This window comes from Serinus canaria, chromosome 10 (genome assembly GCF_022539315.1).
Source record: "Serinus canaria isolate serCan28SL12 chromosome 10, serCan2020, whole genome shotgun sequence".
In the NCBI taxonomy this organism is placed as follows: domain Eukaryota; kingdom Metazoa; phylum Chordata; class Aves; order Passeriformes; family Fringillidae; genus Serinus; species Serinus canaria.
The window spans coordinates 8,490,389-8,518,157 of NC_066324.1; the positions used below are offsets into that span (position 1 = coordinate 8,490,389).

A 27,769-nucleotide genomic window follows, 5' to 3' on the forward strand; every position below is an offset into this window, starting at 1 on the left:
GCTAGGCATTGTGATGTTTAAACAAGACCCCTTTTCAAACAGCACCTTGTGAGCTTGTGTCTCAACAAATGAGCAGCTGTCACAGATGATGCTGTTATATCATCTTGCACTGAATCTCTGGCTGTAGCATTTGCTGCATTTCTTCTAATGACTCCTGTGCTAAAAGAGAAGGGAAAAAAAAAGGTTGAGCAGCAAACCTATTTTGGCTTGGCAATCACTAGTGTCTTCCTGTTTTTATTGGAAAGATGTGGCCTTTGCTATTTAGTTCTAATTTCAAACGTGTTCCCTCATTGGCTTCTACTGACAATGAGTGAATTTTCTCCTGCAGGTTGGGAGAATGCTGGGACTGGGAGCAGAAGCACCAGCCTCCCTATTCTTTTTGGTTGGCTGCACATCTGTCTCTGGTTTTAAGGTGGTGGAACTATCTGGAGAAAATGGAAGAACTTGATGAGGTGCAGCAGCATTGCAAAACTAAAGACCACAAAAGGTGCTGTTTCAGGTGTGAATTGTGCAACTTCCCAAGGCCTGCTGAGCTTGTGGTGGGAGAATCAGTGTGGACATAATCATTTCACCAGGGTCCTGGCACATAAATGATCTCTCCAAAGTGAAACCAGGGCAGTTTCCTCTGCTCTTGGAGCTGCTGGATCCTTCACCCCCAGTGAGTTACTGTTACAGGAAGGCCTCGGTTTCATGGCAGAGTTTGTAAAATCATGGAAGTGTTAAGGTTGGAGGAGATCTCCAAGAACATCAAGTCCACCCCTAAATTCAGTGCCTCCAGGGGAGGTACTTGTGAGGAGAAGACCCCCTTCACCAGGGTCACTGCCTGGCTGGGAACAGTTCACAGCTGCTGACTCAGGCCAGCCTCTGGCACTGATTAACCACTGCCAGGGCCTGGGCAGGGGGTGGGATGGCCACGGAGCAATGATTGGTTTGTGCCTGAGGACAGAGGGTGGGATTTGATGCTCCTCTGCTCTGGGTTGCAGCACCTGGAGAGGAACTTCCTCCGAGGAAGGTGGGAAGCACCTGGGAGGTGGGAGCTGTGTGTAAGCAGGGGCTGCTCGGGGGTCAGCATGTCTTTCATCCAGGTAGACAAGGACTCAGATTTTCCTCTCCAAAACCTCCCCTATGGGGTTTTCTCCACGAAGGACGAGGTGAGTAACAGCAAACTTTGTTCTTGGGATTGTTCCAGGGCAATGAGAGAGCAGAATTTCCCAGCAATGTGGGATAAAGGAGAATTCCCAGCCTGAGACACTCTTGGGCTTCCTGACCTGATGGCAAAGCTATAGCTGACACATTGTCTGTTTCCTTACTGTGGTTATTTTGATTACTGCTTCTTTGAAATTGCACAAAAGAAATCAGAAGTGCTAATACTGATGAGAAGTACTTTGGCTAATATGTACAGTAGTTCTTGTGTGGTTTTCATCATTGCTGTGACATCATTAAATCTATATTTGACCCTTCCACTCCCTATGTAGAGGCACAGCACATTTCACACTCATTTTTTTTTTAATTTTTAACTTGGTCTTTCATTTTCTTTGTGACTGTAATCACACCATGACCCTTAAAAAGCCCCAGTAGCTACTGCTCTTGCAGAGTTTTGTTGGTGGCTGCCAAAGCATTAAACCAGCACACCAAATGTGTGTTTTATCTGTTTTTGCAGCCAACCAGTTGTGTTCTGTTGGGTGTAGGTTTATGCAATGCTGCATTAGGTGTGTGCAAATGTGTCATGTTTAAAGCTGGGCCTGAAGCCTGCCAGTTGAGCCAGCCCCAGGCCTTCTATTTTATGATGTTCACATAAGAAAATGTGACTCAGCCTTTCTACCAAGGAGGTAGCTCTCAATTCCCAATTTTCATCAGAACTGAGCCCAGCTAGGCTGGACTTCACACCTCTGAGTGAGTGACAGGATTGAGCTCCTAGAGAAAGGGAAACAAGCCAAGAGCTGCTTCTCAGAAAGAAAAAGTGGAGAATTTATTTGTCATTGCTTATGGAAACTTATTTGTTGTCTTCTGTTTCTGCTAGTTATCCATGTAGGTTAAAAAACAAAAAAAACCCAGAATATTGTGTTTTCTGATGTGGTATTTTCTGAAGATAAAATGAGATGGTGTGTTTAATCGATTCCAAGATGTGTGTGCTGTTATCTAGCAAGTTTGGAATATTTTTCTGCCTTCCTCAGTAACTGTTCTCTGAGAAAGACATCTTCACTCAAACCCTGTGAAATGACAGGCAAGACTTACAGAAATGATTTAGGAGAATAATGTTCTGATGGTAGCTGAATGTTTTAATGATTTCAGGCTAAGACAATTGGTGTCATTCCTCACTATCCCAGTTACAAATTAACCTGACACGACCTTTAGTTTTTTTCTGCAGGAATGTTTGCTGAATAAATGCCTGCTACCACATTTGGAATCTTGTTTGAAAATTAAAGGTTGAAAAATAGGTTTAATAGCATGCATCTTTGAAGATGGTTATTTTGGTGAGCTGCTTTTCAGAGTGGCTGTAGTAGTTTGTCTCTCTTTGCCCAGAGACACAATAATGGAGGCTGTGGTGTGTTTTTGGCCCGTGCAGCTGCCCTGGGTCTGTCGGTGCTGCTGCCCCGCCGTCGCTGCTGGCTCTGCATGCACCCAGGGCATGAACAGGAGCTTTGTCTCCTGGGCTGCATCTGTCCCATTTCCCCATGTGTGGGATGCTGTTCCTGCAGCAGGGATCCAGCCTGGGTTGGTGTGCAGGTCCTGAGCCCCTGGTGTGCTGTGAGGATGGGTTGTGTAGGGCAACCTCGTCCAACGAGGCACAGAAATCATGTGCCTGGGCATGGTGTGACTCTTGGCATCACCAGGGGACTCCAGAGCACCCTCTGTCCTCTGGGGAGGAGCTGGGTTGCAGAAATGGCTGTTTCTCCAATGGCATGCCCACAGGGATGGAATTCACCCTGCCCATGGCCTCTCTATGCTCCCCACTGGTAGAAGGAGCAGTAGTGTTTTCCCACTTCACAGCATATTGCAGGTGTATGGGCTTATTCTGCAATGCATGTCATTAATGAAGGGGGTTAATGAGCAAGTCAGCCTCTTTTTGGGGGAAAGAAGGCAGGGAGAGAAACCTCTGCTTGTTGTGCTATCCTTTCCCCAAAATGTGGGATGAGGCTCTTTTCCACCCCTCAGTGTCTGCAGGGAGTCTGCAGTGCTGCTCTGCCCATAGGGCTTCACATTTTTCAGCAGCCAGACTCAGATGGCTCTTGAAGGTCTATTGCTGGGGTACCAGCTCTTTGTCCTGGATGGGTTAAACTCTCTGTGGTCACTGTCTTCCCCTATGCCCTGTTTGGGGTATTTTTGGGTACAAGCATAAACTCTTCTTCTCTTCCCCCCTCCTCTTGCTGCTTTGCAGCCTCGGCACAGGATTGGGGTAGCCATTGGGGACCAGATTTTGGATCTCAGCGTCATTAAACATCTTTTCAATGGACCAGCTCTTGCCAAACACCAGCATGTCTTTGACCAGGTATTTATCAGAGTCTGTTCTAATTTCCAGAAGCATTTAACAAATATTCCATAAGGCGCTTTAGCAACTTGTGGTGAGATAAAGAACATGAACTGGAAATGCGTTGTCTGGCGGGTCTGGTAGAGCAAAAACCATCACAGGTGTGATAGCAAGGACAGGAGGGCCATCAGGGGTCCAAAGGTCATTTTGCAGGAAAGTGACATCATCCTTTGGCAATGCAGGTGTCTGACACGAAGCCTAAATATTAATTCACTCCTGCTAGTGCCCTCAACACTCCATGGGTGGGATATGAATGGCAGGGAGTTGTTGTTTAGGATAAAGGGAAATACGAACAATCTCTGTCTACAGCTGGCTGAGATATCAAAGCCAGCAGAGCCTGCAGAGGTTTGAGGATGGGTGGTGCCAGAATGCAGCAGGTCCTGCTGCAGAGCATTTTTGGGGTGTGATGGGGGTGCAGCCAGCCATGGGCAGGGGATGGGTGCTCTGGGCAGCCACGGCCACATAACCCCGGGCACGGGCATCCAGCGCTGGGATGGGAGTGTGGGACACCTTCCTGCAGTGAAGGATAAGTAAAAATGTGGTTTTTTTCTTTGCCCCTGCACCTGTGTGTCACTGTCAGCCCACCCTGAATGCCTTCATGGGGCTGGGCCGGCCGGCGTGGAGCGAGGCCAGGGCTCTCCTGCAGAAGCTGCTGTCAGCTGGAGAACCCACCCTGAGGGACAACATGGAGCTGAGGAGAAGGTGAGGGAGCAGAGAGTGGCTCAGGGAGGTGTCAGCTGTGCCCTGTGTCACCTGAGTGACAGCACATCAAAACCAACAGTCTGACGTGGCCACCTGCCTCCTACGTGGGAATTAACTGGGGTTTGTGCACATCCAGTGCTTCCCTCTCTTAATTACCCAAAGATTAATCTCTGATTAATCCCGTGACTGCCCGCAGATCCAGGGTGTCACCCTCCACCTGGGAACAGCCAGCTCTGCCTTGGGTGTGTCCAGAGCTGCTGCCTCTCTGTGGGGGCTGGGCTGGTCCTCTGGCCACCCCCTCCACCGTGGCCTTCCATGGAGACACATGGTTCAAGGGTCTCCACCTGTCCCACCTGCCCTGGTGCCTCCCTCCCTGCCTGTCTCACCTGGAGCAGGAAGGGGACACTCCCAGTTTGTCCTCAGGAGCCACTTGACTTTGCTAAAACTCAGCATGTGGTCACAAATTGGCTTCAGCTTTGGGGCTGTGCAGTGGTGTAGGGGCAGGAGGGGAGGACTGTGCTCTGCTCTGTTCTGTGCTGTGCTGATGGAAAACGTGGGCCATCAACCCCACACCTCTCCTGTGTCTGGAGTGATGCTTTAAGCACCTCAAGTGCCTGCCCTGGCAGTGAGCAGGAGTTGTTCCTCCCTGTCCTGCCAGAATTAGGCAGGATTTAGGTTCTCATGAGCAGGAGAGGGGTTGAGCTGCTGCTTGCCATGAGCAGGGCCAGCAGTTGGAATCAGACCCCCCAGGAGCCACGTGGCATGAACTCATCCTTCCCACCCAGCAGAGGCAGTGGTGTCCTGGGCAGGGGCTCTGGGATTTCCCTGTGCCCCTCGGGAATCCAGCCAGCCCCAGGGCTGCCCCCTCCCCATCACCCCCTGGCAGCTGCTCCTTTTGCTGCAGCCATCCCAGTAACAGCAGCCTGTGCAGCCACCAGCCTTTCTGCCAGTTTTATTTGCTGCAAGGCTTTGCAAACCAAATTAAGGAATGAGCTGGGGGAGCAAGTCAGCCTCTTCCATGCTTCTTATGGGTGGTAGCTGCAAGTTTTCTGAGATCTGAAGGCATCATTTTTCATTTCAGGGCGTTTGTTCCTCAAGCTGCTGCGACGATGCACCTGCCTGCCCACATTGGTGAGTGTGGGGCAGCCAGGGGCTCCTTGGCACTGCCCTTTGCTCCCACACGGAGCAGCTGCTTCATTTCCAGCTGCCTCAGACAGACACATCATAGCTGTGACAGGGAATGGGGTTTGCAGCAGCCAGAAGTAGATTATTGCACATAATGAAAGCTAGGTGCTGTCTGTGGCACAAGAATAAAAGCCTGGGGAAGCTCAGTAGCAGCCAGAGCACTCCTGGATGCAATTTCCACTAAATCAGGGGTGTCTGGTGGTACAGAACTCCTGTCATCAGCTTGGCATCACCACAGGCCTTTGTGACTAGAGCCAGGAAAGAAACACTTGTTCAGTTTCCAACAATTTCCCCTTTTGCCATCAGAAAATATTTCAGATGTTGCAAAGTTTCCAAGGCAGCTATTCCAGCACAGCCTCATGAACAAGTATGGGTTTCCCCTCCCAGACCATTACTCTGCATCCCAGATCTTGCTTCCACTCCCATGAGGACTGCTTTGGGATTCCTGTATTCATATAAATACATAAACATTTCCTGGTTTTAGCAGGAGTTTGTGCTTGGACCCAAACAAACCTGATCAAAGTCACCTGAGGTCATGACCTGCACAAGAACAGGGGTGTGAACTTGCCCATTTTCTATCCAAGCTCTGCTCTGAACTGGCCTTTGCCTTCCTGGGGGCACAGCCCTGGTTTGGGACAAAGTCTAGCCTATCCCAGAGGAACCACGAGGAGTTCCCAGAGGTGTGATACCCTTCTGAACATAGTTTCAGGTTGAACATGTCCTGTCAGACAATTGCTGGCTCCCATGGCTACTGGGAAGGGACTGCCCTGGTGTGGATCACACTGATGGGAGGCATATTTAGGATTCCACAGCCCTTGGTGCAGCTCTGTCCCCTGGGTGGGGTCTGTCCCCTGGGCTCCTGGCAGGCTGGCTCCTCCTCTGGGAGGCTGGGGCTGCAGGGGATAACTCACTGCCGGATAATTACTGAGCTCCCTGACCAACATAATGCAAACGCGCCCTCGCAGACGGTGTTTTCCCCTCATTGCCTGCGTTTTCCCGAGGCTCGGCAGGTGGGAGCTGTTTGCAGGGATGGCAGCAGAGGGCAGCAAATGTCCTGAGTATCGCCCGGGTCCCGCTCCGGCACCGCCGGCTGCAGGGAAAGCCCCAGGAATTGCTTGTCTGTGGAAAGGGGGTTGCTGCTTTATGTCCTTTTCCCTCCTCTTCTCTACTGAAGACTTTTTTTAAAAAAGCCATTTTTTTCTGCATAATGTATAGGTGAACTGTTAATCATCCCTTTATGCTATCACTGACATCTCCCGATGTCAGTGCTCCTTCTGCTCCTTCCCTTCCCAGCAGCGGGTGATTGCCTCAGCCCCCACAGATGAGGGACTTGCCTGCACTGGTCCCTGTTTCATGGCTTCTTTCCTCGTGCAGGAGATTACACGGACTTCTACTCCTCACGCCAGCATGCCACAAACGTCGGGATCATGTTCAGGGGGAAGGAGAACGCTCTGATGCCGAACTGGTGGGTGGCTTGGATTGCTCTCTAGTGCAGCGTTATCTTGCAGGTTTATCTGTACATACACATGATGTTTCAAAGGTCTGAGTAGTTTTTCAGGGCATCACTGATTTCAGGTCATAGCAGATGAGAATCAGTGATGTCCAGAGTTCCATACCAGAACCAAATTCCCCACGTCCCCAGCCTCAGCTGAATCTGCACTGCCCTTCATTGCAGTGGCCACACCAGTTACTGTGCAGCTCCCCTAGTTCAAAGACAAATATACCTAAAAAATTAGATTTTGCTGAGTGAAAAGAACAGATTTTAAGATCCAAGGAATTAATTGGAGCAGTGGCACAGAAGTGTATTAAGACTGCAGCATGGCTTTGGATCCATCGCTTCCATCCTTATATCAGAGTAAGGTGCTGAGGTCTGTGCCTGTGCATGCAGAGCTCCTTCTCCTTGTACCCCACACTCCCGTGGTGCTTCCACCCCAAGAAGCTGCTCTGGCACCCAGCTAACCCAGGACTGTGGTGCTCTTTCTCGAGGCTGCACTTACCTGTGGGCTACCATGGCCGGGCATCGTCTGTTGTGGTGTCTGGGACGCCCATCAGGAGACCTGTGGGACAGATGAAACCTGACAATGGTGAGTTCTGGGGGGATTTTAATCTGGATTCTTATTTCTTTTATTCTTCAGTTTAGTTCCACATAGAATAGTGAAGTGGAAGGGTCTGGGATGCCTTGCCTAAAGCCCAGCCTGGGGTCAGGGCAAGAGAAAGCCCTGGTTTAAATTTACTTTCTGTTCCATGCCAAGCAGCACAGGCTGCTGTTTCTTTTGGCCATTATTTCCATTTCCCTAGCTGCCTCCCAGTTGTAATATATTCTTGCTTCTACCCACAGATAAACCTCCAGTGTTTGGTGCTTGTAAACGTCTCGATATCGAGTTAGAAATGGTGAGAGGCTTTTTTCTCCTTATGACTTCAAAAATATTTAAATAGAAACAGAGAAGAAAGGGTGGGTTTGGCTTCTTCTAAACTGAATGTCCCATGAGGTCCATTTCTGTGTTCCTCTCTGAGCTGTCTGTGCTGCAGGCAGTAAGGATTTCTGTGGAACAAACCTTTGCTGTGGATGAGGAGCAGGGTGCCTTAGCTCACTGGGAGGTTTGCTCATACAGCTCTCAGGCTGGAAAAAGCTCACCTGGCCAAAGCTGAGCACCTGTGGTGCAGTCAGGCAGCAGAATTTTTTCATCAGCCCCCAGAGCCCCTTTCCTGGTCAGCAGTTACCTCTGCACTGCCAGGATCCATCAGTGGACACTGGGGCTTGGGAAGTCCAGGCTGTCTGCACCTTGTGCTAGAGCAGAGGAAGCCCTGAGTTCTTGGCTGTGGCACTCAAACTCCTGATTCTCCTGCCTGGAAAGTTAAAACCTGTGCTGTGGGTGTTGTAAAAAAAACATGGTGGAAAGCACATCATGCTGTGACTTAGTGTGGTCCAGAAGGGAGGGTTTCATGGGAGTCTATTAAGATTTATATCATTTTAATAGCTTGTATAATTTTGGTATGTTTTATTCCCAATCTTTTCCCTTTAAAATAAAAAGCTGTGGAAGAAGTGTAATATTGATGGAAATGGTTATAAAAATGTGGTGAAACTCTTTAATGCTGTGTGCTTTGCCAATCAGTGCTGTAAGGGGAGATGCAGTCCCACAAAGTGGGGTTCCCATGGTGCTGCCATGGCTCTGCTTTCCAGCCTGAGCTCTACTGCTGGCTGCTGCAAGAACAGAAGGGAAAGCTTCCATATTGTAGGCAGAAAGAGACAGCTGAGGTTTTCTATAAAATCCTCTGCATGTGCAGTCTGTGGATTCCTAAGGGAATAAATGCAGGGATTCCTAAGGGAATGAGTGCAGGCACCCAGTTCATGGCCTGCTTTATTTAGTGGGCACATTTCTCCACCTGCCTGTTCTTGCCCACTATCTCATCAGGCTCCAGGCACGTTCAGTATCCCCTTGGGTGACTTTAAATCCCTTCCTGTTCCCTGTCTGCAGCAATCAGTCCCTTCAGTGGGCAAACCTGTTCTGCATCCGGACTCTGATTAGGAGGGGCCATTTTTTCCTCCTGCATTTTGACAACATCGTGCCCTTGTTTAGTGCCTGTCTCTTAGCAACACAGAGCTCTTAAGTAATTCAAGCCTGCCAGCTTCATGGAGGGGAGGAAAAGGGGAGCAGGCCATGGGTTCTGTCCAAATGTGTGTGGGAAATGGTGCAAAACTCATCCTGCCCAGCCTCTGTTGCTGCTGTCCCATAACTCTCTGTGCAGCAAAGATCTTTAGCTCCAAAAACATAACCAACACGTTGCTTTTTGATTTCAGGCCTTCTTTGTAGGTCCTGGAAACCAGTTTGGGGAGCCCATTGCCATCAGCAGAGCCCAGGAGCACATCTTTGGGATGGTGCTGATGAACGACTGGAGCGGTGAGCGGTGCTGCCTGGAGAGGGGGGTGCAGCACCACGGGAAAGCCCAGGGACAGCAATCAGTGTTCTAACAGCAGAGTGCTGGTCACTGAAACCACTGGTGCCACTGAGAGGGATGGAAATGAAATGCTGTCTGTATCAATCCATCTTTGATCAATTAGGAGAACCAGAAATTGCTGCCTAATGAAGATTTATTTACTTATGAAAGAGCTAATATCAGTCGAGTTTCCTCTGGGCTGGGATGGAGGAGTCCTGAGAATGGTGATACCGAGGATGGTGATGGATTTCAGTGTCAGGAAAAGGAAAAGGATTTGGGCATCACAAATCCCTCAGTCTCTGCAAAGATTTAACTTGTTGAAATTCTCCCTATGGCTGGCAAAGACCATTAGCAGCGCATAAAAGGATTATTATACATTTATTTTTATAATTTATATATGATTAATTATGTATAATGAATTATAAATATTATAAATTATAAAAAAATTAAAGTGGGGTAAAAATATTGGTTATATAGGGATGATCTGGTTTGTTTTACTTATTGCTGATTTATCATCCTTATCTAGCTGATCTATGAAAATTGGGTTGAAAATGGATGGATTTAAATTAGGATTTGGGCAGGACAGCTAGGAAAGGCTGGGGGTGGCAATTTCAAATCGTGTTTCTCCTTCATGGGTCTGATGGATGTGCAATTCCTAGGATATGTTTACCTGCATTGCTTTGAATGTTCTCTTCCCAGCCCGTGACATCCAGAAGTGGGAATATGTTCCTCTGGGTCCTTTCCTGAGCAAAAGCCTTGGCACAACCATCTCTCCGTGGGTTGTCACCATGGATGCTCTCATGCCATTTGTGCTGCCAAACCCTGTCCAGGTCAGCAAGAGAAGAGGTTGAAATAAAGGAAAAGCAGTGCTAGAAAAATGTCAGCAGAGCTGGAAGGTGCCATCAACAGAAATCACTGAGCTGCCTCCATGCCAAGGATTGTCTCCATGGAATTCACAGCTGGGATTCTGCTTCTGAGCAGATGAAGGCAACCAGGGCTCTCTGAGCCCAAGTGCTCATTGATGTCACTGGCCCTGGCACATGCTGTGCTGTCATCCTGCTTGAGGGGGGCAGAAAAATCATCTTTAAAATGCCTGGAAAATAAACTAATCAGAGCTTCTTCTGGGTCTTTGGTAGCACTTGGCATCCAGTAAGTGGGGGAGAGGGGCTGGAGTCAAGCCAGAGCACTTTGTTCAAGCATTTCCAGTTGTCTGCATTGTGCAGGTGGTTAAAACTGGGGAAGATAACAGAGTCTTGCAGAGACTTCACCATCTTCTGTGGCAGGCACAGAGCGAGGGTGTGCTGGCACTCTGTGCTGGATTAACATTCAGCACAGAGATGATGGGCATGGCTTTTGGAAGCCTGGTGCAGAAAAAGGAATTGGATTACATGGATCTCATGTCTGTTCAGAAAGATCTGTAAAAGTGTGTGCATGAGACCAAAAAAAATGATAATCTGAGCAGCAAGAATGGTGAAGTGAATGGGCTGTGCAGCACAGGCTGGGTACTCCAATACTCACTGGAATGTCTTGTGGATTTTTAAATTTCTTTTTGTTTAGACTGTGATGTGTTTCATGTGCTTTTAGGATCCCAAGCCGCTGCCCTACCTTCAGGATAAAGAGCCCTACACTTTTGACATCAAGCTCTTTGTTGCCATTAAAGGTATGGCAAAGCTGTGGGGGTTACAAAGCTGCAATTGCCAATTAAATTTTGTGGCACCACCACAACCTTCAGGCACTTTGCTCTGGGCTCTGTGCTCCTTCCTTTCCCACTTTGCCCAGAGTTCCTCTGTCAGGGAAAGAGGCAGAACTCCTCCAGCTCCCTGCTGGCTGTGGAGCAATGTGCCAAGCAGGGAATGCTCCCCTTGAGGAGGCTCCCTGAGGGGTCTCCTTGCATAGGCAGGGGTCATCAGGGCATGGAATGAGCAGATTTGTGTGGGATCCAGATGTTAATCCAGCTCAGGGCCCTGCTGACCACTGGGTCCAGGTGTTTCTCTCACAGGAGAGCAGAGAGTGGGAAATGGGCAGCTTGATGCTGCTCCAGTGCAATCCACACACTTGTTTTCTATGAAATCCCAACCTTTCATAGCAAGACAAAATGTTATTACTGCTTTCTCACTAGGGATTACAGTGATAAAAGAAGTCTCCATCCATCTGTAAAATAAAAAGACTCCAACATCATTCATCCAACACAAACAAATTGCTTTTCTCTTTTTTATCCTTTATTTTCTGCAGGAGAAGGAATGAGCACGCCAACTACTATATGCAGATCCAATTTCAAGGTAAGATTCCAGTATCTTTTGTTTATTTGCAATCTTGCTGATGCCATCAGCTCCAGCCCAGGCAATTTCAAACACTGCTTTTTGCATTAGACTCATAGAACAGGATCACAGAACCACTAAGGCTGGAAAACACCTCCAAGATCAGTGAGTCCAAATGCCAGGCCCACGACTGAACCATGTCACTCACATCCGCAACCCTTCTGAACACTTCCAGGGATGGTGAATCCCCCACTGAGCAGCCCAAAATTTTCCAAGAAATGAAAAACATTTGATTTTTGAAAGATGAAATGAAGATGGTGATGGTTCCCCCCAGTGAGGTGGAAGCACCTGAATGCTCCATGGAGGGGACAGTTCTCCCTGCTGCTCACTTTGGGGTGCTCAGAGCATCCTTAGCTCTGTGCATCTGGCAGGGAGCCACCAGAACAGAGGGCTGCAGGAAGAGGGAATTGTCTCTTGCAATACAGCTCTGATTTGGATGCCACTCGCTGCTGCCAGCCTGGGTCTGCCCCATCCCCTCTGTGGGCAGTGTGGGGGCTCTGCCTCCACACACTGACTGAAACCAGGAGATTTATGTGCCAGCTGCAGCAGTGCTCAATCCATTTCATATTCACATTTGGCTCTTTGCATAGTAATTACCTTAATCAGTAAATCAGTAGTCAGCAAATCAGTAATAAGTAGATTTTTCCACAAGGCTGTTAAAGTACTGGGTGTAATCATGCAGCTTGGGTCAGCAGTACTGGTCTTAGAGAGGAAGAAGAGGAAAAATGAAATCCAGCTGAAATAAGAAAAATTTTAAGGGACTAAATTGCATGTAAGTGTGGGTTTTATGAATGCCATGGGCCAGGCCACGTGACTCCATTCTGCACAGCCTAATGGCCACCAGAGAAGTTTGTCCTTTGTTGCTTCCTTGCTTTAGCCCCTCTTCTTCTTTCCTCCAGCACATGTACTGGACCATGAAACAGCAGCTGGCTCATCATTCCATCAATGGCTGCAACCTCAGGCCTGGAGACCTCCTGGCCTCTGGCACCATCAGTGGACCTGTAAGTGTTAAAACAATGACAGTCACTGGTCAGCAACCCAGAACCAACAGAGCAGGGCTTGGGGCTGAGCCCTTCCTGGTCTGAGCACCACAAAACCATCTGCAGCTCTCTCCCAGGCACTCTGGGTGCTACTTTGGTAGCCCCAAATTCACACTGAGAAGGGGTTTGGTTTGGGTAGGGTTTTTGCTCACCTGGGTTTTTAATGTTGTTGAGGTTTGGGGTTTTGCTCTCTCCTGTACTTGTTTCCCTAAGAACTATTTTACAACAGATGCAAATTAACTTCCGTGTGGAAGCATCCTCACAATCCATTTACTTTCTATGAAATGCAGCTCTTTATTTCTGAAAAGAATATAAAAGGTGCCTGGTAGAACTTTTAGTTTCTCCAATGAAGCTGGAGCCAGCTTCACAAGCTGTCACTCCCCTTGAGCTGCCATTTGGACAGTGGCTGCAATACCTGGGCAGCCCTCACTTTCTGAACCACCAAACACAAATCCTGTTCATGCTGTCTCAAAGACAGCCTCAGGTGAGTTGTTTGCAAGCTGGGATGCCTGTACTTCACTTTTGAGCATTTCTGAGGTGCCTTTTGAATCTTCAGATTATTGTACTGCAGAAGACATTAAGGACTCACAAACCAGCTTTGCTCTTCTGAAGAACAAAATGTAATTAAAACCTGAAAGGTGATTACATAAAAGCACTGGATTTGTGGAAGTCTTCTCCACTTGTTTCCATTCTTGCTGTGGCATTCCCAAACTGCTTTACCAGGCTGAACATTATGTTAAATACACCAGACAACAGCTGTGAGCATCACTGCTAACAGCCAGCAAGAAATTAAAATGCAAAGTCAAGAAAAGGACCCAAAGTATCAATGAACTAATTCAACAGCAAAACTCTGTTCTGTAGAGGGAACACACTTGTGTGTCTGCTCCCAGCAGCAAGAAGCTGAACAGCAGGAAAGATACTAAAAAATCCTTTATTTGTTTCTGAACTCTTGTTGCAGGAGCCAGAGAGCTTTGGCTCCATGCTGGAGCTGTCCTGGAATGGAACAAAAGAAATCCCCCTTGGCAGTGGGCAGTCTCGTAAGTTCCTGCAGGATGGAGATGAAGTAATTCTGACAGGTAATGGCTGGAGAGCTGCTCTTCCCCTGCAGCAAGGACACATTTCCTTAGGCTGAGCCCAGTAGGACAGCCCCTGGTGTGGAGCTGGCCTATTCTCCACATACCTGCCAGGCACAGCTGTTTCCACCCCACCTGTGAGGAGGCTGGAGCTGTGGATGGAAATTTCCCTGCCATAAATGATTTCTAGAATGGATTGTTTGCTTTGCTAAGTCCCTGATGCTCTTGCTATGCCATTGTGTGAGCACCAAGGAGATGATGGAGGTAGGTTTGCCTTTATGGGTAAAAATACCCCAGGACTAGGAGCAGCTGATGAATTGTTTCCACCACAGTACAAGTTTGCATGTGGAGCAGAGCTTGGCAAATGCTAAAAAAAGTTATTTTTCAAATAATATTTCATTTGTAACCAAGGCCTATTGGGTGAAATGTGTTGCAAATCAAGTATGAGGGAAACAGCCTGGAGCCCTCTAGAGCAGCTGACCAGCTCTCCTCTGAAAAGGGCTCTGCTTGAGGCCTGATTCATGCTGAGACATGGTTTTAGTTTTCATCTTGGTAATCTGAGGGTTTTATGAATTTAAATCTACCACGGTGTTTTGTGATCTAAATCCCACTCCTACTTCTTTTTAACCCAAAGCCTAGTGCAAAACAAATCTACTTTCTCCTTCCCTCTCATCTTTGGGGTGCAAATATTTGTTGAGAAATTTTGTTTTAAGCCTCCGGTGTCTTTGCTGTGTGACCTCCTGGGATTTTGGGATTTTTGGGAATGTCCAGTGGGATGTTGTGTGTCACCAGCTGAGACCCAGCCAGGGCCACCCCTGGCTCTGAGCAGCTCCATCCTCCTGGTGTGACCAGAGATGTCTGTCACTTCTGTGAGCTGCTGCCAGCTTGACAGAGGAAGGTGCTGAGACATCTGGAGGTTGAGATGTTCTAGAGAGAGCCATAGGTGATGAACCTGAGGAGTGCCCAGTGCCTCTGACATCCTCCAGCCTCCCACCAGCCCAGTCAGTCCATGCTGAAACCTGGAGCCATCTGACACTGCTCTCCCCATAGATGCAGGGACACTCCTGGAGGAATCCAAAGTGCTACTCTGCCCTCCAGTCCCCAGCCTCCCTCCAGTAACTCTGCCAGGAGCCCTAAATTAGGGCACAGTGAGGGCTGATGGACATCCCTTGGAGCTGCACACTCATACCCTTTTGGCAAGGAGCCCCTCACAGTTTGGGAGCTGCTGGCATGGGGAGCCAGCCTGGGGACAAGGGTCACCAGCCCATGAGCCTGCTCTTCCTGCCCAGGACAAGCTGTGTCCATTCAGTAAATACTTGGAATCCTGAATGTCTTTAATCTTTAAAGGTGGCACGGTGGCACTGCTGCTAAGCTGGGGAAGGCAGGGGGACAGTGCCATGGCAATTGCTCTGCTGGGCTGTTCCACAGCTTGGGGCTGTGGCACCGGGGCCTTGCAAAGAGCAGGGGCTGCTGGGGCTGTTTGGGAGCTGCTCCTGATTATTTATTTATTTATTTGGTGATGGATGGCAGGTCCAGGGCCTTAAGGCACCCCTGGGGCAGGGCTGGTGCTGTTCCATCCTCTCCCAAGGCACTGCCATCAGCTCTTGCCAAGTGCTCAACACATCATTTCTGGTTTTCTGTTTCAACTCTGTGTTCTTACTCCCCACGTGGGACCTATTTCAGAGACTTAACACATAAAACGAGAGAAATGTATTTCTCCCAAGGAGTGTCTCAGGGAGGGAGCACGGCAGGGGAAGGGCTCCTGGAGGTGTTGGCAGCTGCCTGAGAAACCCCTCAGTAGCTCCTTGGCCCTCACAGAGCTCAGGCCAGGGCTGCTGGCAGCACAGGGCTGGCTCTGTTTAGTGTGCTGCTCCTTGGTGCTGCTCTAAGTTGTGCCTGACAGCAGGGACAACCAAACTGGACTGAAATAATCAGCTGCTGCTCAAAGGAAAGCTGGCAGTGAAGCCTAATGAGGCAAATGGAAGCTGAGCTGAGCCTTACAGTGCCTTTTTCCACTGCTGCTTCAGGATGAGGATTACCTGGCAGATACCAGGACGGTGTCTGTGGCCTTACACAAGCACTTAGAGACACCACTGGCCTTGGAAACTTCATTTCAGCCTGGCTGTGAGAGCTGCACTGTGGGTTAGGGCTGGCAGGGTCCCTCCCTGTGCTGCAGTCACTTTGGCTGCCCTGCAGCCTGATCCCACCCTTCTCTTCCTCAGGGGAGTTTTCCACTGATCTGTGCTAAGGGTGGGAATTAGGGGCTATTCTGCTGAGCTCCTTCTTGAAGGCAGCTGTTTTTAATCACATGCAGGTGATGTATTCCATCAGGAAAATCCATCTCTAGCTCTGAAATCAGTCCTTAAAATGCAGCACATGCCACTTGCCCTTCCTTTGCTCAGCTGCTGCAGCAGAAGGCTACAGTAGGTCTCCTCAGCTGCTCTTCCCAGAGCAGAGTTCTCAGAGGGGCCAGGAGGCCCTGCCTGTGTCCCCTGCCTGTGTCCCCTGCCCTGCTTTGCCTGCTGGTGGCTGCTGCTTGTGGGGCAGCCCGTGGCAGCAGGAGGAGCTGCAGCATCCCTGTCCCAATGTCATCCCCTCCATCACTCAGGAGCAGGGAGACTCAGGGCTGTCCCGTGCTCAGAGGCTGTCACAGCCCCGTGAGCTCTGCAGCAGCAGCAGCCAGCAGAGCTCCCACCCCTCTTATGTAACAGAGGATTAATGAGAACTTGGAGTCAGATGCTGGATGCCTCATGGAACTAAACCACTTGACTTTAGCCAGTGAAACAACTTCTGCAAGGGTAGGTGCTGCTGTTGGGGGGGTTTAATGACTGCCTTTCTGGCTGCCAGCATCCTAACATCCCAAGAGCAGTCCTGATGCTGCGGAAAGAGAATCCAGATTTATTTGATTAATTGCAGGGCTGGGCCAGGCAGTGAATCAGTTTGCCAGGTAGATTGATGGTGCTGCAGGTTAGGTTTGAAAACAGAAATATTGCTGGCACATCCTGTTTGTTCTTTGATCAATTCCCTGAGCTTGCATATTGCTGTGTTTAACAGTTTGGGCTTCGCTTCTTCTCATATTCCTGGGCTGCTTGAACTCTTCCTGGTGCTCTTTTTTTCTGCGCCTCGTTGCATATCTGAGATGTTTTCACTTGGTTTTAGTCTCTTTATGCCTTTTTTCCCTTTTATTCCTGGCAAAGTCCTGCAAAGTCCTCACAGAACAAGCTGTGTGTTGTTTTCTGTCCCTAGGTTACTGCCAGGGCAACGGCTTCCGTGTGGGATTTGGCCAGTGCTCAGGAAAAATCCTTCCAGCCCTGTCCAACCCATGAGGCCTGGAGTAAAGTGACAGCCAAGGAGGAGCCCTCCTCCCACCTCTACCAGTCATCCTGCTTTATTCAGATTTATTATTTTTATATGAGTGATTGTAATCTTACCACTTTTAATTATCAATAAATATCTTACAGGTCAATGTGGCTCTCTGGTGTGATAAGAAAAGGATTTCAATGCTGGCCTAAAACTCTCAGGATATGAATAAGATGATTGAAATGAAAAATGAGATTCTTAACTCTTCTACCATATTAATGTTTTTTTCATAATTATAAAAAGAGGCTTTCAAGTAAGCTTAAATATTCAGAGTACTAGGCTGATGAGAAGAGCTGAGATTCCATGCTGGTTTCCTTTTTCCACAGTGTTAATATGCTGGAGGTGAAATCCTGGAGGCGAGCTGCATCTGGTTGTTCAAACTTGTAGACCTTCCTGAGCAAGAGTTACGTGACAGTGCCCTAAAATAATTGGCAACAAAGCAGTTTGGAAATGTGATAACCAACCCTGCTGAAGGCAAGAGGCAGGATGTCCCTGCTCCTCCTGCCCTTACACAAGCAGAGCCAACTCCCCTGCCCCAGAAAGGGATTTGTTCCAGCCCAGAGATGGGAGACTGTGTTGGGACACCCCCCAACAGCTCATGGGCAAATGATCACCCTCGTGCCTCCTGCCCTGGGCTACAGAAGGGAATTCTCTGCTTCTCTCTCACCCTGTGCACCAGCATCCCTGGGGTGAGGAGGGAGGGGAATTTCATCACTGGAGTGATCCCCAGGCACTCCCTGGTGGCAGTCACACCCTGTCACTCCAGGGGCTGTGACAAGGACACCAAGCAGGCCAAGCCCCTTCCTGCACCCTGAGAGGCATCTGGTGCCACAGCATTCCCTTGCAGCCGCCAGCAAACACATCCACATGCCACTTTCCTCAAGTGTAAAGGGCATCTGCTGTCTCCTGCTGGCCTACAAATCAATTTACTTCCATGGCCCAGTGCCAAATCACATCAATTAGAGGATATTACTGACTGGAGGAGCTCGGGAGACCGGATAATGAACTGTGGTGTAGTGCAAGGGGAACTTGTTAAATATTTGCTTGGTCCTCAAAGTGAAGGACCCGATGAGGCTGCTGGCTCCATGTGGTGACAGCAGGATGAGCCCATGCTGCTGTTTTTCCAGGCTGTCCCATTGCTGCTGGAAAGCTCTGCCTGGTAGTTTTGCTGATGGGGGCTGTGAGGACATTTGATGTCATCCTGGGGAGAACCTGGGGCTGACAAGGAATGTGAACCTTATGGAAAATGAATTTGAAATGAAAATTAAAGAACAAAATGTGGCAGCTTATATAAATCCCTGCTGATGGGGCATGTGCACTGTAATGGGCTCTCTTTCAGTGTGCTACAATAATGTTCTTTAAAGGGTGATACTTGCAGGTTCATCCCCAAATCAAGGATGACCTGGCCAGGAAAACATTGGCTCTTTGCTGTTTATCAAGGAAAAGCTATTTTGCCTTCAGGCTCTTGGAGCTGAACTAATAGGCAGATATTTATTTAATGTACTCTGACTGGATCATCAATTTATAGATGCTTTGTGCTGTCTTTTGACCTCAAAGGACAATTGTGAGTTGACACCTTCCCTCTTGGATTTAGAAATAACCCATCCTGTTCCTCTGGCTTTTCTCCTGGCAGCAGCAGGAGGACACACAAAGCATTTATCCAGGAGAGAAATTTTTCTTTGCAGAAGCAACATCCATGGTGCACCCTGGCATATCTGATGTCCTGGAAGTGCAGTGTCCATCAGTGCACTGGCCATCAGCTGTGACCTGGATGCAAGGCACTGCACAGCCAGGAAGGACTGTGGTGTCAAGGCTTTCTGGGTGCAGGAATACTCAGGGCAACTGCAAATCCACAGGGCTCTTCCCGAGCTTTGAGCAAGGTGAAGGCAACTCCTGCACACACCCAATGAATTCCTCTTCCAAAGAGCCAACTGGGTGCTCCAGTTCCTGCCAGCAACTGGGACTTGGGCTTGTTGCCTGCTCAGGCAGAAGGTCAGTGGTTCTGAGAGCCCAAACCCAGCCAGGATGGAAGCACCCAGCCACAGATCCTGCCAAGCTGGCTCGTGCCCCAGAAGCAGCCAGCCCTGAGGGAGGAGGTGGCTTTGCAGGGCCACTCTGTACATCCAGGGGCCATGCACCACGCTGGGGATGGGTGGGAGTAGGGAAGGGCCCCTGGGGCCCCAAGGTGACTGAGCTGAGCTCCTCTAGCCTGGGGACATCTGGAGAAGTTCCAGATTCCCAGAAGGTGGGTAATTTCTGGAAAGGACCTCAGGCACAGCAGGTTTCCGAGGTGAGCTGGACAAAGTCCAAAATCTCAGGACAGAGCTCAGAGTCATCTGCTGCCTCCTACATGGATGGGGGCCAAAATGCCAGGAGATGATGGAGGAGGAGACAGACTTTTCTGTGTGCCCAAGACCCCTTTCTTCCCCCCCAGAAGAAGGCAGTGGGCTCTTTCTGGGTGGGCACTGTGGAGAAGGGGGGCCCATGGCCATGCTGCCCTTGCCCAGCACAGCGAGCCCGGAGCCACAGCACTGCTGGTGCTCATCCCTGCCAGGGACCCTGTGTCAAGGCAGAGGGAAGGGCACAGCTCTGCTGCAATCTGCAGGGCTGCCCACAAAATAGCTCTGGCCTGGCACCAGCAGCACCCACTGCCTGGGGGGAAAGCAGCCTCTGACCCAAATTTTGGGAAGCACCCAGGTGGTCCGGGCACCTCCTGATCGCTCCACCTCCCCTGGGGCAGCTGGGACCAGTTTGCACCCTGGTCCTTCACAATGAAGGTCATGGAGCTTTCTTCTGGTTTGGGGGGAAGTTGAGCACAGGTGAGAGGAGCAGGCTCTTGGAACAAGAGGGTGCTTCAGCCTAGGTGCTCTCAGTTCAACAGGCTGACTGGGTGCTTGGAAAACGTTTATTTTTAAAGCGCCAGTTCCAATTGGGTTGACTGCCTCTACAAAGAGCTTCTTAAGCACTTCTGGAAGATTCTGTTTCAGTTAGGGTTGAGCATGGCTGTCTCTGCTTGTAGAGATTGCTAATTTTCATTTGATTTAGATGTGTTTTTCTTAGTTTGCTTATAATCTGTTTTCAAACAAAAGTGGGAAAAACCCACAAATGGACTCAGAGCTCCTTTTCCACTGCCCTGTCACAGCACCAGGCTTGTGGGTTTGTAACCTGTGTGTAGAACAAGAAAATCCTTCTTGGATCTTCAGAAGCCTGGAGGAAAAAAGAAAACCTTTCTGCTGTGTCAGCCACCTGAGAGGCCTCATTCAGGGTCACCCAAAGTTGTGTGGGGAGACAGAGCCTCGCTCATGCCCCGAGGAAATGGAAATGTGTCTAAATGGAAACCACAGCTCTTGAGCTAGCCTGGAGCATCCTTCTCCTGCCTGGTGTTTCCCACTCAGCAGAGGTCAGCAGTTCCCAGGAGCAATCCATGCTGGAGCAGTGACCCAGGGGTGAGTAGTGCTGGGCTGTTGGATGGCAGCTCTTGGAGGGGTGCTGCTGAGCTGATTTATCACTGGGTGGGCACAGAGGCAATAAATCATTCTGCCTGAGACTATTCCACCTGCTTTTGTGATTTTGCTGGTAGCAAAACTAAAGGCAGCCACTGTTTAGTACTTTGAGATGCATTTTTGCATTTTCTTACAGATCAAAGCGTCGCCTGGTTGGTGTATGATGAAAAAGCTGGGTGTAATTTATTATAGTGCTGTTGGTATAATTAGGTATCCAAAAAAAAAAAGAGCATGGAATAAACCCTTAAAGTGTATTTCAGAGTTTAAAGGAACCAGTGGTTTTTTTCTGTGAAATGCAGGCACTCTTCACCTGAAGTAGTTTTCTGCAGAGATTCTAATTAGAAATGGATGCGATATCTTGGAAAAAAAAAATTAGTTTTGATGTAGGCATTTGGGTCAGCAATATTCCTAATTCTTTCATTACCCAGGCAGTAATAACTCAAAGTAAAACACTCTCTCAGTAGCTGTTCAGGGTCAAGGAAGTGACTTTGTGAAGAGGGACAGGGCTGGTAGGTGATGCTCACGTAGCTTTTGGTGTAAAGCAGTGAGGCAGGAGACAATTTCTCAGGTTTGATTGCTGCTTCTGTTCAGAATGCCCACATAGTTGCTGCTTAGTGAGAAAGAAGAAGATCATTTCTGGGATTTTAAAATTGATTGAAGGCTTTGGAAGTACGTGAGGGACATGCTGAGGTACTGGCACCGTGCTGCTCCATACAAATCTGCTGTGAGCTGTTCCTCCTCCTCAGCTTCCCTCATTCCCAAGAACTTCTTCACCTCAACTCTTTCAGTGTTGCACAAGTGCTTGGCTTTCCATGAAGTTTTAACCACAGACCTGTGCCTTCTGGTTTTTTACCCTGTGCCTTCTGTTTTTTTACCCTGTGCCTTCTGGTTTTTTACCCTGTGCTTTCTGGTTTTACCATGCTGTTTGCTCCCCAAGCAGCTGAGACAGGGCTGGTGTTCACCCAGTCAGTGAGTGCCCAAGGGAAATGCTGCAGGAGCAGAAGTCCCTGGGGGCAGCTGGGCATCCCTTGGCTCAGCCTGGGGAGCACACCTTGCTCAGGAATGCTGAGGGGCTGGCTGGGAGCTGCACCTCCAGTGCCCTGCAGAGCACAGGAGCTGCCGTGTCCTGGGACCCCATTTGGGGGGCTCTGGGATGTGCTGCAGGGGCTGGAGTGTGCCCAGCTCTGCTGCCTGCTCACCCCTGCCAGGTACTCCCTTTGATCTGCAGAGGCAAGACAGCAGCTGCAGGAGAAATCCAATCAATTTTAAATATAAAGTAAGTTCTGAAAAACCTCGCACTTCTTGTGGCTTCGGCACACTTAATGCAATTTTAATACATTTCTGATTTCCCTGAGTGGGCTGCCTGGCTAGGTTCCAGTACAAAACATGCAGCTTTGTAACTAAGAATTCTCTCATTCAGTGTTTCTTAACACTGTTGTGAATTTAATTATATTTGATGACCTGAGAATAAATGCAACCAGGGTTTTCAAATTGTTTATTGCTTTAAAGGTGTGTGTGTGAACAGAGTTTTCCTCCTGGCTAGCAAGGTATTGACCATTTTAAATGAAAATTATTTAAAAAAATATTTTAAAACGTAAAGGAGATGGCTGAAGTCTGAGCACAGCATTTTCCCATCCCCAAGTGCTGTGTTGGCTTCTGAGCTGAGGCAGCCTGGGCTGAAGCTGCCTGCTGGGACTGTAATGGCCCAGCAGGCTGGGGACACCCTTGGCCAGAACAGGCTGCAGCAGCACCATGGGGGTCTCTGGCTTGCCATCACTCCCTGCTTCTTCCAGAAACACAGTTCCAGGGTGTCTGCTCAAATTCAGCTGCTGCTGGCCTCAGTTCAGGTCTGCTCTTACCTTAGCAAGAGCAGCTGTACAGAAAACAGAGTAAAGTCTCCAGCCCCTGCTTCTGACTAGGAGAGAAGTAATGATTTATCAGTGGGGCTTAGTCTTTGTGGCAAACTGGGTCCCAGGCACAAAGATCCTGCTGCCAGAGGACTTGCTGCGGGGACAAGGAGATCTATAAAGCACCCAGCTTTCAGGCAACAGAGCCCTTTTATCAAGATGAAAGAATTAGCAATTCGTCTCTTCATCTTTTCCAAGAGGAGGAGTTCCCTAGGTGATTGTTACCCTGCATATCCCATACTCTGGAGCTTCTTCAAAGAGACCCCCACAGATGCTCCGTGCTCCTCATTTTCAGTCACTAGCAGGAGGGATTCCACTCTCAGTGGCCCTGTTTCATTTGGTATGCAATTTGTTACTGATAATGAATTGCTGAAATGCACTTGCTGCAGTCCCCCACTGAGCTGAGGCTCGGCTGAGGCTCTTCCTGGCCAAGGGAGTGACCTGAAACAGCCCCTCTGGAAATTCTGACCTTCTGCAGAGCCACAGGAACACCCGGGGCTCCGTCAGCTCTGCCCTGAGCTCCCAAAGCCCGGAGTGGTGCAGCTACACAGGGAGCTGTTCTCTGCTCTCACTCTCCAAGGAGGGCTGTCAGGAATGGATGCCCTCCTTGTAAACCATGTGTGGTGAGTATTTTTAAAGATGTCCTGCCCACAGTGAGCAAACCACAGCAGACACAGCAGGGAGGTTTTCCACGTCGAAGCTGTTTATTATGTTAGATAAATACACTTGCAACAAGTTTGACTTGCATCCTCTGAGTGCAGCTGCTGGTAGTATGGCACAATGATTAAAAAAGAACCAAAACTAGCTGAGGCACTTGTTGCATGCAGCTGGAATTGCTACCAAGCCCAGTGATGCAGCTCCTGCTGGCAGAGCCCTTCCCTGGCCGTGAGCCTGGCTTTGCCAGCAGGGCTGGCTCCAGCCAGAGCTGCAGTGACACACCTGGGCTGGGAAAGCCCTGGCTCCAGGGCAAGGAGCTGAAAATGTCTGGCTTAGGCATGATGTTCAGTATTGCTTTTGGTTAAAGAGGTTGTGTGATTGTAACCAGTGGGGAAAGACAGAAATTAAAATGAATCCTAGAATTTGCTGAGTTGGGAGGGACCCAGCAGGATCATGGAGCCCAACTCCTGGCCTGGCACAGCACATCCCAGGAATGCCACCCTGTGCCTCAGAGGGTTTCCAAAGGCTCCTTGAACTCAGACAGGCTCGAGTCCTGTCACTAGTCACAAGTGTGAAGAGATCAATAGATTTACATTTTCTCTATAAAAACAATCCTGTTGACTTTTATGCAGTCATGTATGTGAATATCCAGATTTTTATAAAGACATGTTTTGTCAGCAGAAGGATGAACTTGACAGGCTATGCCAAGAGGACAAGTGCCTTTTTATTAGAAAACAAAGCAACCCAGAGGGGTCTTTTTATGAGGATTTTCGGGAAAACCCATAAAATGGTTTGTTCAGCTGGACAAAAAGAGAAAACAGTGGCAACCATCCCTGCAAACCAAATCTGTCAATTTGCTTCCTCAGCATTTGTAACCCTCCATCCTCAGGCAGGCTTTGCCCCTGAAAGGACTGTGTGCTGCTGTCCCTGCCCTGCCAGGAGCAGTCCACAGGACTGACCCTGGTCTCTGTTGTTGGGCAGCCTGCTCAGAGCCTTCAACCTGAGCACCTGAAAAAGTCCTTAGCTGAACTGGGGCTTGTCAGTGACATGTGGCAATGCCAAAGAGTCCTGCATGCAGATCAGCACCAAGTGGAGTATTGGCACTGAGAGGTGTGAGGACAGGCTCTGTCCTTGCTCTGCACCAGCTGTCAACTCAGCCAGGTGACCTGCACACTGAAAGTGTCCCTAGCCTGGGCAGAATTTTGTTATTTTGCTTATTTTGCAAATAGCCCCACTAGAGGGATACAAGATTTAATGACAAAAAACAGGTTCCAAACTTTAGCCCAGGGAACAGGAGTGCTGTTCTTTGAGCTGGGACATCCACTCCTATGGTACAGAAAGATTTGCCCACAGTAAGAGACCAGTGGGTTTGCTCCAAGTCTGGTGAACATTAAACATTCAAGCCTGAAAAAGTGCTCTGTTACTGGTGATTACCTGGCTAGCAGAGGCTGAGGCTAAATAGCAGCCTGAGGAGCAACCTGCAGTGGGAAATGGAAGCAGTGGAGATCTCTTGCAGAGGACATCAGGAGGAAAGCTAATTTTGAATTTCCTGCCTCAGGAATGGGATCTCCTACAACGGAGATCAGCAGAGATTGTGTGGTTGAGAAGATCCATGCAGAAGTCTCCATATGCCTCATAGCCTGCTGTTTTGGGATCTCTGTGTTTGCAGTGTTGAGCACCTTACATCCTCAGAAAGCAGTGGGCTGTGTAAAAAAGCCAGGTGCCATTTGGCTTGGCCCAGGATACTGCAGTGAGGGAGTGAATGGGGGCCTGGAGAAATCCTCTGCCTGTGTGACAGAGTCCTGCAGGATCCAGACCTTCCCCATTGGTTTCAGCAGGAAGAGCTGTAAGTAAGAACCTCGTCTCTGTGTCCCTCTCTAAGGCTCTCCAGGTGCTTTCTGGTATTGTTAGACAGACAAAATGAGGTGTGACAAGGTGAAACTGTTACACCCATTTCACTGGTGAGTAGACTGAGGCACATAAAGTGGACTTGTGTGATTCTCAAACAAATCTGTCAGAGCTAGAGCAGTGCCTTACAGAGTCTGTGTCCCCATTTTCTTGTCACAGCCTTTGCTTCCACCTTTCCCACCCACTGTGTGTGGTCTCATGGCAAGAGCCTGGGGCTCAGGTAGGATGGTGAGGAGGGGAAATGGAGAAATGCCCTTCTGGAAGTTTTTGTGCTTTCTGTTCGTGGTGCTTGCAGCACCTGCTCTGAATTGCTTCCTTTCAATCCCATAAGCTGACCATGTAGTCATGAAAGAAAAGGCAGGCATGAGCAAACCTTAGACTTTGAGGAATAGAGAGCTCTGGAATGCTGCAGTCCCCACTCTTCAAAGGTAAATAACAAATTTCCAGTGCTCCCATGTTCACTTCTGCCTTCTTGCATAATGGCTGTCTTAATGAATTGAGAGAAGGAAATGGACCTTACAAATTTGTGGGGAAAATCTTCCTTTGAAGGAGCTGAATTTCTCCGAGGTAGAATGCTTATTGTTGAGTGTGACTGTAAATGTCATGCTGAGGATTCTGAATTACAAAGCTGGGAGAAAAGTCTCTCTGCTTATTGTCCTTGTCATTCTAGTCCTGTCTCATGCCACTGAAGTACTCCTGAAGCAAAAGAAGGGTGAAAATTGCATGTGGAATCACTCTTTGAAAATCACAGCAAGTTTTATGTAGTTGACACCAGCAGTGTCAACTCTGCTCCAGGGATTTTTGGTGCCTACCAAGCTCAAAATCAGCGGCCTGATTAATCCAAGGGCCCGTGACAGAGGGTATGGCAGGTTTTTGCATGACTAGGACAGAGCAAGTTGGTGCTGAGGGGTCTACAGCAGTCCAGGACCCCCAAGTCTGAGTGTCTCAGTATCCTGGTCACTGGAATTATGGCTGCAGTGGGGTGGGGAGTGCAAGTGCAGAACCAAGGGAGGCAAGAATAAATCTGCTTGCATAATTCTACTTAGCCAGAGGTGCTCCAGCACTTCTACTTAGTGATGCTCTGGTATGAAACCTGGGCCTTTCCTAAAGTGCACCCATAGTGACTGAGGAAGCAATCAATATTTGGAACAATCAGTTTCCAGGAAAGACAGAATACTCCTGTTGCTTTTTCATGGCATTGATTGTTACCCTGGGTTTGTGGGTGATACTGAAGGTGGGACAAACTGTGCTAGACCAAGAGTTCTATTAGGAAAACCTGGAGAACCTTGTGCTACTTGAGTTAAAATGACAACTGTAAAATAAGAGTTGCTGCATAGTAGTAAACTCTGCTGCCAGAATGGCTTGCTGATACCTTGACCTGCTGAGCAGAAATCATTTACACGATGTGCTCTTGGAGACATTGCCTGTGCCCTGCATGTCTGGGAATGGCTGTTGGTGTGCCAGCCTTCCCAGAGGGAATTGGAGCAGCCCTGGCTCTGTCTGGGAGCCCCTCAGTCATCGAGGTGCTGCTCCTCCCACGTGGAGGTGGGGATGGCGCTGTAGGGGTCCATGATGACTTTGGCACAGCGGATGATCATGACAATCAGGAAGAGGCAGAGGAACACAAAGCATGCTAACGTCAGTCCCTTGTCCACGTCGACGTACACGGGCTCTGGGGTGGGCACCTCCATGGCTTGGGCCGCTCTTCATCCGGGCTGGAGTTTGCTCCGAACATCATCGAGCTCCTGCAGAACAAACAGGGTGTCAGGCACGAGGGATGGCTGCTCCTGGACGTGGGGAGACTCAGGGGTTGTACCATGATGGGGTCTCTGGTGTTGAGAGGACCCTGAGGTGTTGGAAAGTCTCTTTTTCCCAGCCCTGAGACTGGAGAAGAAGACAGAATTCCTCGGCTCTCGTTCTCAAGGTTGTTTATTATTTTTTATTTATTACATTTTTTCTCTGACCTGCTGAGATCTGTCCAGCACGTGGTTCATGGCACACTGACCACCTTGGGGCAGTGCTATCTTTTTATAATAAGAACTATGTGTACTTTATTTACAATCCTTTTCCAATACCTATCACCTATGTTAGACAGTCTGCCTCTACTCTAAACCAATCCAGAAGTGCCACCATCCCAGCAGAAGATGGAGGACAAGAAGAAGAAGAAGGACAGGACATGCCCAGATTCCTCCATCTTGCCTCTTGAACCCCCTTTCTAAAACCCCAAAATTCTACTTTTTCACCCTGTGATAAATTCACTATCATTCTATTCAAACCCTTGTGGCTTGTAACTCCTCACACAAAGCTGGTAATGGTTTCCGTGGGCTAAAATCAAAGGCACAGGTATCTGACTCTGTGCCAAGGTTTCTGAGCCCCCTGTCAGGGGGGTCCTGAGTCCTCCAGGGCAGTCAGAGCAATGTCCTGGGTTCTGACAGTACACAGGTACTTGTTACAGGTCTACTAAGTTCTTGCAGGGAAATAAACCCAATGGAAATGTTATAGCTCAGCTGAATGAGAGCTGTGAGAAGAAGAAACCTCATCTCCACCTTAATTTAGCCCACAAATGCTTCTGGCTAAAATATTAGACACTAAAAAGAGATGTTAACAAAGAAAAGAGAAGCAATAGTGAATGAGCACTATTTGCTTGAAAT

At 48.8% G+C, this 27,769-nt stretch overlaps 2 protein-coding genes across 2 annotated transcripts; one reads left to right on the plus strand and one right to left on the minus strand.

Annotated features, from left to right (window-relative positions):
- Positions 1-951: 951 nt before the first annotated feature.
- FAH (fumarylacetoacetate hydrolase) lies at positions 952-17,249 on the plus strand. Its single transcript, XM_009089986.4, has 14 exons — positions 952-1,151; positions 3,380-3,490; positions 4,110-4,231; positions 5,313-5,362; positions 6,791-6,881; positions 7,403-7,500; positions 7,755-7,807; positions 9,216-9,315; positions 10,052-10,182; positions 10,937-11,012; positions 11,585-11,631; positions 12,570-12,671; positions 13,669-13,786; positions 17,030-17,249. The coding sequence occupies exons 1-14, from the start codon at positions 960-962 to the stop codon at positions 17,107-17,109; spliced, it is 1,371 nt and encodes a 456-aa protein (XP_009088234.2). The 5' UTR covers positions 952-959; the 3' UTR covers positions 17,110-17,249.
- Positions 17,250-26,332: 9,083 nt separating this feature from the next.
- CTXND1 (cortexin domain containing 1) lies at positions 26,333-26,853 on the minus strand. Its single transcript, XM_050978588.1, has one exon. It carries the CDS (start codon positions 26,807-26,809, stop codon positions 26,630-26,632), a length of 180 nt encoding a protein of 59 aa, XP_050834545.1. The 5' UTR covers positions 26,810-26,853; the 3' UTR covers positions 26,333-26,629.
- Between the last annotated feature and the right edge of the window lie 916 nt (positions 26,854-27,769).